Source organism: Staurois parvus, unplaced genomic scaffold (assembly GCF_062004578.1).
Source record: "Staurois parvus isolate SC_StPar_1 unplaced genomic scaffold, SC_StPar_1.0 ptg000203l, whole genome shotgun sequence".
Taxonomy (NCBI): domain Eukaryota; kingdom Metazoa; phylum Chordata; class Amphibia; order Anura; family Ranidae; genus Staurois; species Staurois parvus.
The window spans coordinates 2,293,023-2,305,789 of record NW_028317999.1 but is presented as its reverse complement, the minus strand read 5'-3'; the positions used below and the strand labels follow the sequence as shown (position 1 = coordinate 2,305,789).

The 12,767-nt window shown below is 41.7% G+C and overlaps 1 protein-coding gene across 1 annotated transcript in view; it reads right to left on the bottom strand.

Moving 5' to 3' along the window:
• CCDC178 (coiled-coil domain containing 178) overlaps nucleotides 1-12,767 on the bottom strand; it is a 459,155-nt gene that overhangs the window by 46,541 nt on the left and 399,847 nt on the right. Inside the window, exon 18 of the mRNA XM_089678352.1 lies at nucleotides 11,225-11,359. Within this exon, the coding sequence (XP_089534478.1) occupies nucleotides 11,225-11,359 (135 nt within the window). The remainder of the gene's footprint in view (nucleotides 1-11,224; nucleotides 11,360-12,767) is intronic.

The following is a 12,767-nucleotide window of genomic DNA, read 5'->3' as shown; positions in this document are numbered from 1 at the left end:
AACCCACCGACTGTTTTGCTCGCTGCCAAGCTGGCACCCTCTTCTCCTGATGATGCGGAAGCAATAGCCTGATGACGACGAGGCTGCCAAGTGCGATCAGCCTCATCATCATCAATTAGGGTCTCCGCCTCACTACTAGCCCCCTCGGCTGCGTGTGGGTCAGGAGACAGACCTGTCTCTAGACCGGCTACCGAGCCACTCTCCTCGCCACTACTTCTTCGCCTGGCTGCTGAAGAGGCGGATGTCTCCCCCCGTTCCTGACCGCCCTCTGTTAGCTCTTCCTCACTGTACAGTGGGGCTGAGCCCACAGCATGCGATACTTCGCTTGGTGAGGGAACACCAAAGGACAGGGGCAGGTAGAGGACACGTGATTTCAGTGGGCTTGCTCCCGGGCCATGCAACTAACGGTTGTGTCTGACGTACCCACCAACCGTTGGCTGTAGGTGTCAGAGGTGACCTGGGAAGAGGAAGACGACCGAGCCAACCAATCGATGACGGCAGGGTTGTCGGTGGAGACACGACCGCTGGATGACACCGGGAGCACTGGCCTCTGGCTGCAACTAGTGCTGCCTCGACCCCTTCCTCTGCTGCCACGTCTGCTCGCTCCTGAAACATTGCCTCCTCTGCCACTCCTCTGCGTGTTGTCTGACATACTCTTTAATTCAACGATTCTGTGTCCCTGAGTAACGATTCTGTGTCCCTGAGTAACAATTCTGTGTCTGTCCCTGAGTAACAATTCTGTGTCCCTCAGTAACAATTCTGTGTCCCTCAGTAACAATTCTGTGTCTGTCCCTGAGTAACAATTCTGTGTCCCTGAGTAACAGTTCTGTGTCCCTGAGTAACAATTCTGTGTCCCTGAGTAACAGTTCTGTGTCCCTGAGTAACAATTCTGTGTCCCTCAGTAACAATTCTGTGTCCCTCAGTAACAATTCTGTGTCCCTCAGTAACAATTCTGTGTCCCTCAGTAACAATTCTGTGTCTGTCCCTCAGTAACAATTCTGTGTCCCTCAGTAACAATTCTGTGTCTGTCCCTGAGTAACAATTCTGTGTCCCTGAGTAACAGTTCTGTGTCCCTGAGTAACAATTCTGTGTCCCTGAGTAACAGTTCTGTGTCCCTGAGTAACAATTCTGTGTCCCTGAGTAACAATTCTGTGTCCCTCAGTAACAATTCTGTGTCCCTCGGTAACAATTCTGTGTTCCTCAGTAACAATTCTGTGTCCCTTAGTAACAATTCTGTGTCCCTCAGTAACAATTCTGTGTCTGTCCCTGAGTAACAATTCTGTGTCCCTCAGTAACAATTCTGTGTCCCTCAGTAACAATTCTGTGTCTGTCCCTGAGTAACAATTCTGTGTCCCTGAGTAACAGTTCTGTGTCCCTGAGTAACAATTCTGTGTTCCTGAGTAACAGTTCTGTGTCCCTGAGTAACAATTCTGTGTCCCTCAGTAACATATTTGTGTCCCTCAGTAACAATTCTGTGTCCCTCAGTAACAATTCTGTGTCCCTCAGTAACAATTCTGTGTCCCTCAGTAACAATTCTGTGTCTGTCCCCGAGTAACAATTCTGTGTCCCTGAGTAACAGTTCTGTGTCCCTGAGTAACAATTCTGTGTCCCTGAGTAACAATTCTGTGTCCCTAAGTAACAATTCTGTGGCCCTAAAGTCTCTTTGGCCCTAACTCTGTCCCTAATACAGAGAGGTCTGTCTCTCTTGAATGACCGGAGGCTAATGGAGAATTCTAAGATGGCCGCAATTTATAGCTCGACCATTACACAGTGCTGGCTGGCTGGCTGCTGATTGGCTAATGCGATCACATGTCATGAATGAATGCATTATGGGTCAGCGCACCTTGTCTGCGCGCCTTCCCAGAGATCCCCGCTCTGTCGCCACACATGTCGCCGCCATTTTTGGAAAATTTAGATTCGCGCATCCGAAGTCTGCTAATTTTCGGATTCGAAACGAAGTCTGCTAATATTCGAAACGAATTCCACTTCGCCATGTTCGATTCGCTCATCTCTAGTAACAACCATAGATCCCTCCACAGATACAGCAAAGTGGTACTGACAGACTGGGGCAAAAAGAGGAAAAGAACCTGAAAAAAGAAAACCAATGACGCCACCGCATCTAAGGACTTGCAATATATTGGATTTTGGTTCTTGGGTTTAGATACACTTTAATCTTTGCAGTAGTTTTTATTTCTTAGTTTAGAGAGGAATTCTAATTGAATACATCTTTCTTGAAAAAGCACTTTAATGCCATCTGGAAGTAACATATTAAACAGTGGTCTCTGCAGCATTCTATTCTTCCATGCATCATTTTCATGTTCAGGTACATATCTTTGTTTAATACTGATCTATATCGAATGAATACTAAAGCACAAGGCTTTCTTAAAATTCAGTTCACATTAAAAGATTATGGGGAAAAAAATTGCAAAGTTATATGTCTTGCTAAAGGACCCACTATATTTTAAACAAACAGTCCTGGAATCGGACAACAGGTAATTACAATAATACATATTTCTATCTGAAGGACTGCATGGATTTCATAAGCTATACGACTGAGTGGTTTATTTCTGTGCTCGAATTCTGAGCTGGAAATTTATTTTGGTAATTTGCTGATGTCAGTTTTATAGTTTATGTACAGGGCCCACCTTGATTCCTGTCCTTTCTGTCAATCACTGAACTACGCTAAAACACAAGCTCCTTCCAAGCTATTAGACAGAAATGGCACATGGCAAATGAAATGGCATATCAGTATTAGGTACACCATGTAATGCTGTCTATTATTGATATTAATCTATATTATGTGGATATCACAGATCAGGACATTACAGTAGGAAACACTTAATGGCAAACCTGACATTGGTTATGTAAAATATAACTTTACAGTCATGTTAATTTGTCTTGAAATTTAAAGTGAACGCTAATGGAGACTTTTAGGGCCCTTCATGATTACTGTATTACCGCAACAAGCATCAATGCATGTGTCCAGGTATGCTGCGTAGCTAAGCCACGTACTGAGATTGGCACCCCAGAGCACTATATTGTAATAACTAATGCACTTGCATGGCAGCACATGTGCTGCATTGACAAAAAAGAATCATGTGTGTTTTTGATGCACTAAAGAGCATTGCCTTAAAGCAGAACTAAACTCTGCAATACCTACAGTGAAGGAAATAAGTATTTGATCCCCTGCTGATTTTGAATGTGTGCCCACTCACAAAGAAATGATCAGTCTAAAAATCGAATGGTAGGTGTATTGTAACACTGAGAGACAGAACAGCAACACAAAATTCAAAAGAAATGCATGTCTAACAAATTATATACTGATTTCCATGTTCATGAGGGAAATAAGTATTTGATCCCCTATCATTCAGCAGGATTTCTGGCTACCAGGTGTTTTTCATACAGGTAACAAGCTGAGATTAGAAACAGTCTCTTAAAGGGAGTGCTGGTAATCTCATGTTGTTACCTGTATAAAAGACACCTGTTCACAGGAGCAATCAAACAATCAGATTCCAAACTCTCCACCATGGCAAAGACCAAAGAGCTGGCCAAGGATGTCAGGGACAAGATTGTAGACCTACACAAGGCTGGACTGGGCTACCAAACTATCGCCAAGCAGCTTGGTGAGAAGGTGACAACAGTTGGTGCAATCATTCGCAAATGTAAGAAACTCAAAATAACTGTCAGTCTCCCTAGGTCTGGTGCACCATGCAAGATCTCATCTCGTGGAGTGTCAATGATCATGAGAACAGTGAGGAATCATCCCAGAACTACATGTGAGGGTCTTGTCAATGATCTACAGGCAGCTAGGACCACAGTCACCAAGAAAACAATTGGTAACACACTATGCCGACAAGGATTGAAATCCTGCAGTGCCCGCAAGGTCCCTCTGGTCAAGAAAGCACATGTCCAGACCTGTCTGAAGTTTTCCACTGAACATCTGAATGATGCAGAGGAGGACTGGTTGAAAGTTTTGTGGTCAGATGAGACCAAAATAGAGTTCTTTGGCATCAACTCAACTCGGCGTGTTTGGAGGAGGAGGAATGCTGTCTATGACCCCAAGAATACCATCCCAACTGTCAAACATGGTGGTGGAAACATTCTGCTTTGGGGGTGTTTTTCTGCTAAGTAGACAGGACAACTGCACCACATCAAAGGGATGATAGACAGGGCAATGTGCCATCAAATCTTGGGTGAGAACCTTCTTCCCTCAGCCAGGGCATTGAAAATGGGTCGTGGATAGGTGGTCCAGCATGAAAATGACCCAAAACACACGGCCAAGGCCACAAAGGAGTGGCTCAAGAAGAACCACGTTAAGGTCCTGGAGTGGCCTAGCCAGTCTCCAAACCTTAATCCGATTGAAAATCTGTGGAGAGAGCTGAAAGTTCGAGTTGTCAAACGTCAGCCACCAAACCTTAAAGAATTGGAGAAGATCTGCCAACATCCTGAGATGTGTGCAAACCTGGTGGCCAACTACAGGAAATGTCTTACCTCTGTGATTGCCAACAAGGGATTTGCCACCAAGTACTAAGTCATGTTTTGTGAAGGGGATCAAATACTTATTTCCCTCATTAACATGCAAATCAGTGCATAATTTGTTAGACATGCATTTCATTTGAATTTTGTGTTGCTATTCTGTCTCTCAGTGTTACAATAGACCTACCATTCAATTTTTAGACTGATCATTTCTTTGTGAGTGAGAAAACATTCAAAATCAGCAGGGGATCAAATACTTATTTCCTTCATTGTACCCCTGCTTCAGTGGTCCAACCCCACAAGGTCCCTTACTGGTTCTGGCATCTTCTCTGGTATCTTCTAGATGTAGGTCTTCAGTCATCTTGATTGGCTGGAGCAAGATGACGTTACTACCACGCATGCGCAGGTATGCAGTCTCCCCAGCACACAGACACTGTGCCAAGATGTAAACTGAGCTGCACATGCAAAGCTCAGTGTACATTCTACAGAAGACTTGAGCAGGCAGGTAGGTTTATTCTATTTCAGAAGAGCCATTACATATAAAGAGCCTACCTACTCACAGTTTTGTAATATTAGACTTTAGTTCTGATTTATTGCAACTGTTACAGGATTATCAGTGATCTGAGAGTGAGGTATGACAAAGATGCAGCCTGCAGCATCTGTATTTAATCAGTTGCAGAAGTATTAGACACACCCAAAAAATGTAATCATTGTACACAGTGGATGTGTAATAAATCCAGTCCTTCTGCCTTGCTTCTAGGACCTCCCCTGTCCCAGTACTCGGCAATTCAGCTCTAATAAATCAAAATGGCATTGCAGAGTACACAGAGAAAGTTTGGACAGGCTGGAGTTGTCATACTAAAGCAGACAGCAATTTTTATCTTGCTCAAAAGAAACATTGTTTCATTTTGTATCTGTTTATTCATCTACAGATCAAAGGGATAAAGCTTCAATCTGCAAATGAAGCCAGTCAAATCAACCTGACAAGTACAAAGAACTTTTGTTTCTTTTTAACTAAATGTTCCTCTGTTTAACCCCTTATCAACACTGCTCAAAAAAGAAAAAGTGTTTTGTTGCATTTTGTTATGTTTAATTGTTTAAGGATTGCTGAAAAAAAATCATTGTAAGACAATATTCACAAAAAGAAAGCCTTGTTTGTCCTTAAAAAAACAATATATGTATTATGTGTTTATCTTAAGTAATGACAAGGTTATCGCAGAATAAACAGACCCCAGTAGAAATGTAAAAATTGCTCTAGTCCATAGAGGGTGAAAGGTGTGAGAGGTGAGAAGTGGTTAAAGAGGTTAGCAGAAAACATATGTTGCTCACTTGCATTCTGAGTTTAAAGAGTTAAATGATTACTTTCTTTACAGTTGCAGCACAGGCCACATGGAAAAGCATGTCAATTTGTATTAGAGTGTTAAAAACAAACACAAAACTGAACAAAGATGGCATAAAACTGGCAAAGATGGCATAAACAAAGTCTGACTAACCTGTATTTAAAGAGGAGTGCTCACTTGCATTCGGAATTTAACCACTAGCCTACAGGGCACTTATACCCCCTTCCTGCCCAGGCCAATTTCCAGCTTTCAGCGCTGTTACACTTTGAATGACAATTGCACGGTCATGCAACACTGTACCCATATGAAATTTTTATAATTTTTTTGTAACAGCTTTATTTTGGTGGTATTTAATCACCTCTGGGTTTTTTATTGTTTCTTAAACCAAAAACCACTGAAAATTTTGGAAAAAAAGTTTTTTCATAGTTTTTGTTATAAAATTTTGTAAATAAGTGATTTTTCTCCTCCACTGATGTTCACTAATGAGGCTGCACTGATGGGCACTGATGAGGAGGCACTGATGGGCATTGACAGGCATCACTGATGGGCACTGAAAGGCAGCACTCATATATGGCACTGATAGACGGCACTGATAGGCGGCACTGACTGGCACTGTTAGGTGGCACTGACTGGGACTGTTAGGTGGCACTGTTAGACGGCACTGATAGGCAGCACTGACGGGCACTGATAGGCGGCACTGATGCACACTGATAGGCGGCACTGACTGGCACTGATAGGTGGCACTGATTGGCAGCACTGATAGGTGGCACTTACTGGCATTGATAGGTGGCACTGACTGGCACTGATGTGTGACACTGAAAGGCAGCTCAGATGGGCACTGAAATGTGGCACTGATGGGCACTGAAATGTGGCACTGTCAGGTGGCACTGATGGGCACTGGCAGGTGGCATGGATGAGCACTGAGAGCTGCCACTGATGGACAGGTGGTGCTGCTGGGGCTACACAGATCATCAGGGCACACTGATTATCAGTGCTCTGATGATCAGTGTACATGTCCCCTCCGAGGAATGCCGATTACCGGCTCTCCTCACGAGCTGTCAGCGTGACAGCTCGTGAGGAGAGAAATGCCGATAACCGACATTTCCCTGATTACATGTGATCAGCTGTGATTGGACACAGCTGATCACATGACTGAGCTGACATCTTTGGCTCTTTCCGTGGATCGGTGATCCGCTGTGTCCGAGGGACACAGCGCACCGCCGATCGCCGTGCTTACGTGCTCCAGGAGCCGCGCATGCGCGGTTAGAATGGGAGGACGTCATATGATGTCCTCCCAGAATAAGAGAACCGCCTTGTGTCCGTCATTTTACTATATGGCAGGCGGGAGGCGGTTAATGTGAGTTTGTTGGTACTAGTCTCCTGAAGTCACACTACAAATCATTAGAGCTCCCTCTAACTACAGCATAGTAATAAAGTAAATATAAATCAGTATTTCTACCCAATTACTTTTAAGCACACTTCACCTCTACCCTTAGAGGTGCACAAATATAAACATAAATATGCTCAGTGAGAAATTAATAAAAAAACCTTTCATTAAATAATAATCATAATAACTTCAAATTAAAGTCCAAAATATACAGATCAAAAACCAAAACGTCCAAAAATATATATATCCAATATCCCTTTTAAAAAAATATATAAAAATAAATAAGTACGTGTTGTCCGAAATTGATTCAAGTGTAAAAACTCTGAGCCGCTTGCAAAAACTTGATTACCTCAAAAAAACAAAAATATACATAGTGCATTATCCTTTATAAATCAAAAAAATTACATGTGAAATCACTCCAATAATAATCACCCAAGTGAGAAACAGGTGTGTATATCAAACCACATACACATGCAATATACAGTGCATATGCACTGTATGCAGATGTCCTCAGGGTTTACTTTGATCCCATAGCACTGTATGGATCCTTCCACCCTAGCACCTCAGATATGTTTCCACCATATACGCCATGCAGGAGGATTTATTTCATCGTGCAATTTCTGGGGATTGAGATCAAAGCAAGAATTATTTTGAATATTGGTAAGGGTATTCACTCCTTACCCTAATAGAAGTGTACACTGTGTTGTGAGTTTTTTGAGCACAGTAGAGTGTTTCACATACACGTTTTTGCACTGTATATTGCATGTGTATGTGGTTTGATATACACACCTGTTTCTCACTTGGGTGATTATTATTGGAGTGATTTCACATGTAATTTTTTTGATTTATAAAGGATAATGCACTATGTATATTTTTGTTTTTTTGAGGTAATCAAGTTTTTGCAAGCGGCTCAGAGTTTTTACACTTGAATCAATTTCGGACAACACGTACTTATTTATTTTTATATATTTTTTTAAAAGGGATATTGGATATATATATTTTTGGACGTTTTGGTTTTTGATTTGTATATTTTGGACTTTAATTTGAAGTTATTATGATTATTATTTAATGAAAGGTTTTTTTATTAATTTCTCACTGAGCATATTTATGTTTATAGCCTAGTAATAGCATTACTGGGAGGTTTATCAATTTATTTGCTACACAACACAATGGGGATGATTTACTACAATTGGAGAGTGCAAAATCAGGTGCAGTTGTGCATGGTAGACAATCAGCTTCTAACTTCTGCTAGCTAAAATAAGCTTTGACAAAAAAAACAGGAAGTGGACTGATTTCTATGCAGAGCTGCACCAGAATTTGCACTCTAAAGATTTAGTAAATCAACCCCTATGGATTGTAAATGTGTAAATCCATTAATATATGAATACAATACTCTCCCCATGTACCTCTCTGATTTAGTTTCACTTTTTTACTTAGGACTAGACTTCCTGCTGTTTTTATTTGTTGTGTTAAAACTGAACTCCAAGCACAAAATCATTTAAATATAGTCTTCAACAGCCACAAAGGAACATTAGGTGCACCAAATGCCTTTGCATACCCAGTTGCTACTTTGTAAAAGTAGCAGGGACATATTCACTTTACTCCACATTGCCTGTGTGAGGAGCAGGGCTCGGGGAAGGGCCAAGCAGGCCCACCCAATATTTATTTATTTCAGGTAATTATGTAGCGCTGTCAATTTACACAGCCCTTTAAATATATATAGTGTACATTCACATCAGTCCCTAACCCTCAAGGGGTGTACAATCTAAGTTCCCTAACTCACATTCATACATACACTAGGGCCAATTTAGACAGGAGCCAATTAACTTACTAACATGTCTATGGAGTGTGAGGGGAAACCCATGCAGGCACAAGGAGAACATGCAAACTCCAGGCAGGTGGTGCTGTGGTTGGGATTTGAACCAACAACCCTAGTGCCATCAGGCAAAAGTGCTAACCATTTAGCCACTGTGCTGCCCAATTACATGATACCTGCAAAAACCTACAGGAGGGGGCAGGTATGCCCAGTCACCCTGCACAAAGACAGAAAGCAGTAGTGATTGGTCTTTATTACAAAATGCTCCTGCACAAAGGAAATGTTTCATGCTGTATTACTTCACAAATCTGAAAGTAGTACACAAACCACAGCAAGATTCAAGTATGTAAGACACATGACTCTTGTATTTAGGCAATATTTACTTTACTTTAAATTATCTTTTTTCAGTAAGACTACATGAAAGAGGGTTTTCCAGCTAACAAAGCAGGCATCTTGTAATACAAGCTGGAGATAGATTAGAACACCTGTTAGGTGATTATTGCTACCTGTGCCCTGTTAGCCTAGGTTCATACCACTGCATGTTCTGAATAATGCGTCTTTCCAGAGCATTTTGCAGTGTGTTTTGCATTTTTAAACGTTTTTGTCATTTTGTCTTTGTTTGGGTTTTTTTGCCAATAGTAAAGTATTGATTCTGATGCCACTTTGATGGGACTTTGGATGGGTGCGACTTGGATGCCACTTTGGGTGCAACTTGGATGCCACTTTGATGCTACTTGAGTGCCAGAGAGTGCAAAAAGTCACACCAAAGTCACATCAGAGTTGCACTACATGAAGAGAACTGTCATACATACATACATATATTAGCAAAAAAAAAAAAGAAAGTTACATCAAAGTTTCATTAAAGTCTATACTTTCCTATTTAAAAAAAAACCCAAGCAAAATGCATTATAAATGCACTACATGCATTTCTGCCATGTGTCCATTGAAGTCTGCACCATGTTGTGTTTAAAAAAGTCCCTGACCCTTTCCAAAAACACAGCTGCTGTGAAACACATACTGTAAGTATGAACATGTCCCATAGGAAATCATGTTAAATGGACTGTAGTGTATTTCTGCAAAATGCACTAAAAAGTGCATAGGTGTGAATCAGGCCTTAGGGAGATTCTATTTGTTCTGTTTACCATTATCATTGGAAATGAATGTGCAAGAAAATCTGAAATTTTGGGATGTCCCCAAAGCAGTAATATAGGGGAAGTCTTCCAATGGGGACACTAGTTCTGGTGACCAGGGGGGCCTCAAGGGATTCCCTTCATTTGCAGGGATTTCCTCTCACTTCCTGTTTTAGCCATGGCACAGAAAGTGAATGTAAATCTCCCCAATGGGACACAGAAGGCAGTATGTGTGAACAGCCCCTTAAAGATAAAAAACCTTCTGGCTCCCCACTGTATCAGAATGGTGTCTATATACGACACCCATTCCAGGATTTTGCCAATGCTCCCCACACTTTGCTGTGCCAGTCAAAAAGTCACATGAGGATGTGTAAATTAGAGATAAAGAGAATATTAACTTCTTGTCGCTGACAATACGCGAATATGCGGCCTCTTGGCAGCTAGGCCTTGACGCCGAGAGGCCGCATATTTGCGCACCCAATGTAAACAAATGTGCTGACAGCGAGCATCTTGCATGCTCCCAGCACATTTACCAGTGCTCGTGAAAAGGTAGCAAGCAGTGATCAGGGGTTTTCCAATCATGTGATCACTGTGAGAGCAAAGCACGGTGGTCACATGACCCTAAACCTCACCTCGCCTCCCGGCGTCACAACTCCTTTAAAGGGGCCAAGGGGATACAAAGTCTTTTATTCTGGCAATGCATTTCACCAAAATTTCAGGGAAACAAAAACTCTCAATCTCGCTCATATCTAAAGATAACAAAAGTCATAATGTCTCTGTTCACAAATAAATAAACTATCCTGCTGGTTATAAAGAAGTTAACGTACAGTTCTAACTACTCCCCTCTGTGTTACAGTATTAGTCAGAGACAGGCCGATATAGGTAAAGTAGGCTCCACCTGCACAGCTATGCATTGTTTAAGTCATCCTTTATCCAATTTCAGTTTATGAAGGAGGTTAAAAACTGATGAAACCCTGCCGGCTAGGATATGGTTTAGAGGCTTCATCAGCCTTCCCATCATTTTCTCTTCAATCTAGATCACAACGATCTTTGGTTCTTCCTTACAATCACCTACCTGCACGGCTAATATTTTCTGAGCATTCTCCTGAGAGGCAGCCTGGAAATGAGCCAGCCCAGCCTGGTTATAGAGGCCTCGTTGTTTGAAAAACTCCACCAGAGCCCGATGCATCCTGCTCTGCAGTACCGAGATCTGAAATAAATAAATAAAATAAAAAGTAAAAAAAAAAAAAATAAGGAAAAGGAGTAAGAGAAAGAGGAGGGGGTTGAAAAAAAAAACCACAAGTCAGAGCAGGAGAGGAAATTAATGGCAGTGTTCAAGAAGAATGATGGAGGGAAATATAGAAAGCAGTCAATAGCCCATTCTGCACTGTACAGACCTGACAGGAATTTCACAGTCTCTTGATTTTTCAGCCCACTCATGTGCATTCATCAGAAACCAGTCACATCTGGCTGCCAGGATGGGGGGTTAATTTTCTCTAAATGCCTCAGCAGTTTTGTTCTAGCTGAAGCAAACTCTGTGACTGCAAAGCTGATGAGTAAAATATTTCTACTTCACCCAGTTTAACTCAAAACCGATAGCTTTAGGACATATTGAACCCTTTTGTTTTGTTTTTTTTTTTTTTCATAGAAAAGGAATCCTCTGCGGCTTTTGGAAAAGCACATCAGGTCAGCAGTACATTTAAGATGCAAGGTTAGGACTTTGATGGACATTGTGTTTTTACTTCTTCTTCTTGTAAAGCTCATCATAGGCAGGCAATGTGTGCTGCAGAGCATGACAAAACTAAAGAGAATTAACTCAGCCATCAAATGCGGAGGGAGAACAATAACAGGATATAAATTCCACACACTACTCCCTATTAATCTAGCTTGTGGTGAACATGTGACACATGAACATGCACCTGAACACGGTTCAGCTACAGAAAATGCTGATTTTGAAAAGTGACACTGGAGGTGATATACAACATGTATCACAGCCCAGGAACCACGTAGCACTTCTGTGTTTACAGTGATAAACTGAGAAAAAATAACAATAATAATAAGCGTAACTGAAAGAAGAATATAATATTTTATTCCTTAAAATTGTTGTGAAAACATATAACATGCTTGTCAGCTGTAAAGTACTGGGTATGCCCCTGTGCTAGAGGGCCAGTATGGTTACTGTAGAGCTACTCCCGTAGGAGCCGCAGAAATATGGTCCAGGTCTTCCTCAAAAGCTTTGCCCCGCAGCCAGGCACATAAGCTCGTTCACTTGTTTCTCCAATAATCAGGTGGTGTTATTTTTGTTGTTTTTTGTTTGTTTGTTTTTTAAGCATTGGCATGAGAGAGATGAGTAGGATACTCCAGATTAGGAACTACGTACATTGAGGGACTTTGTCTAATCTTCAGGGCAAGCTATATTGGAGTCCTTGCTTGAATCAGACGGTGGACTTCAGATTAAGGCAGTAGCAACAAATAGTAGCAGTGACAGCAGTAACTTCTTTACAGCCCCATAGCAGTGTACCTTTAACCCCTTGGCGCCGGCGCCTCCTGGTCCTTTAAAGGTTTCAGAAGCCGGGAGGCGGGCCGGGGTTTTAAGCTCATGTGACCACCATGATTCG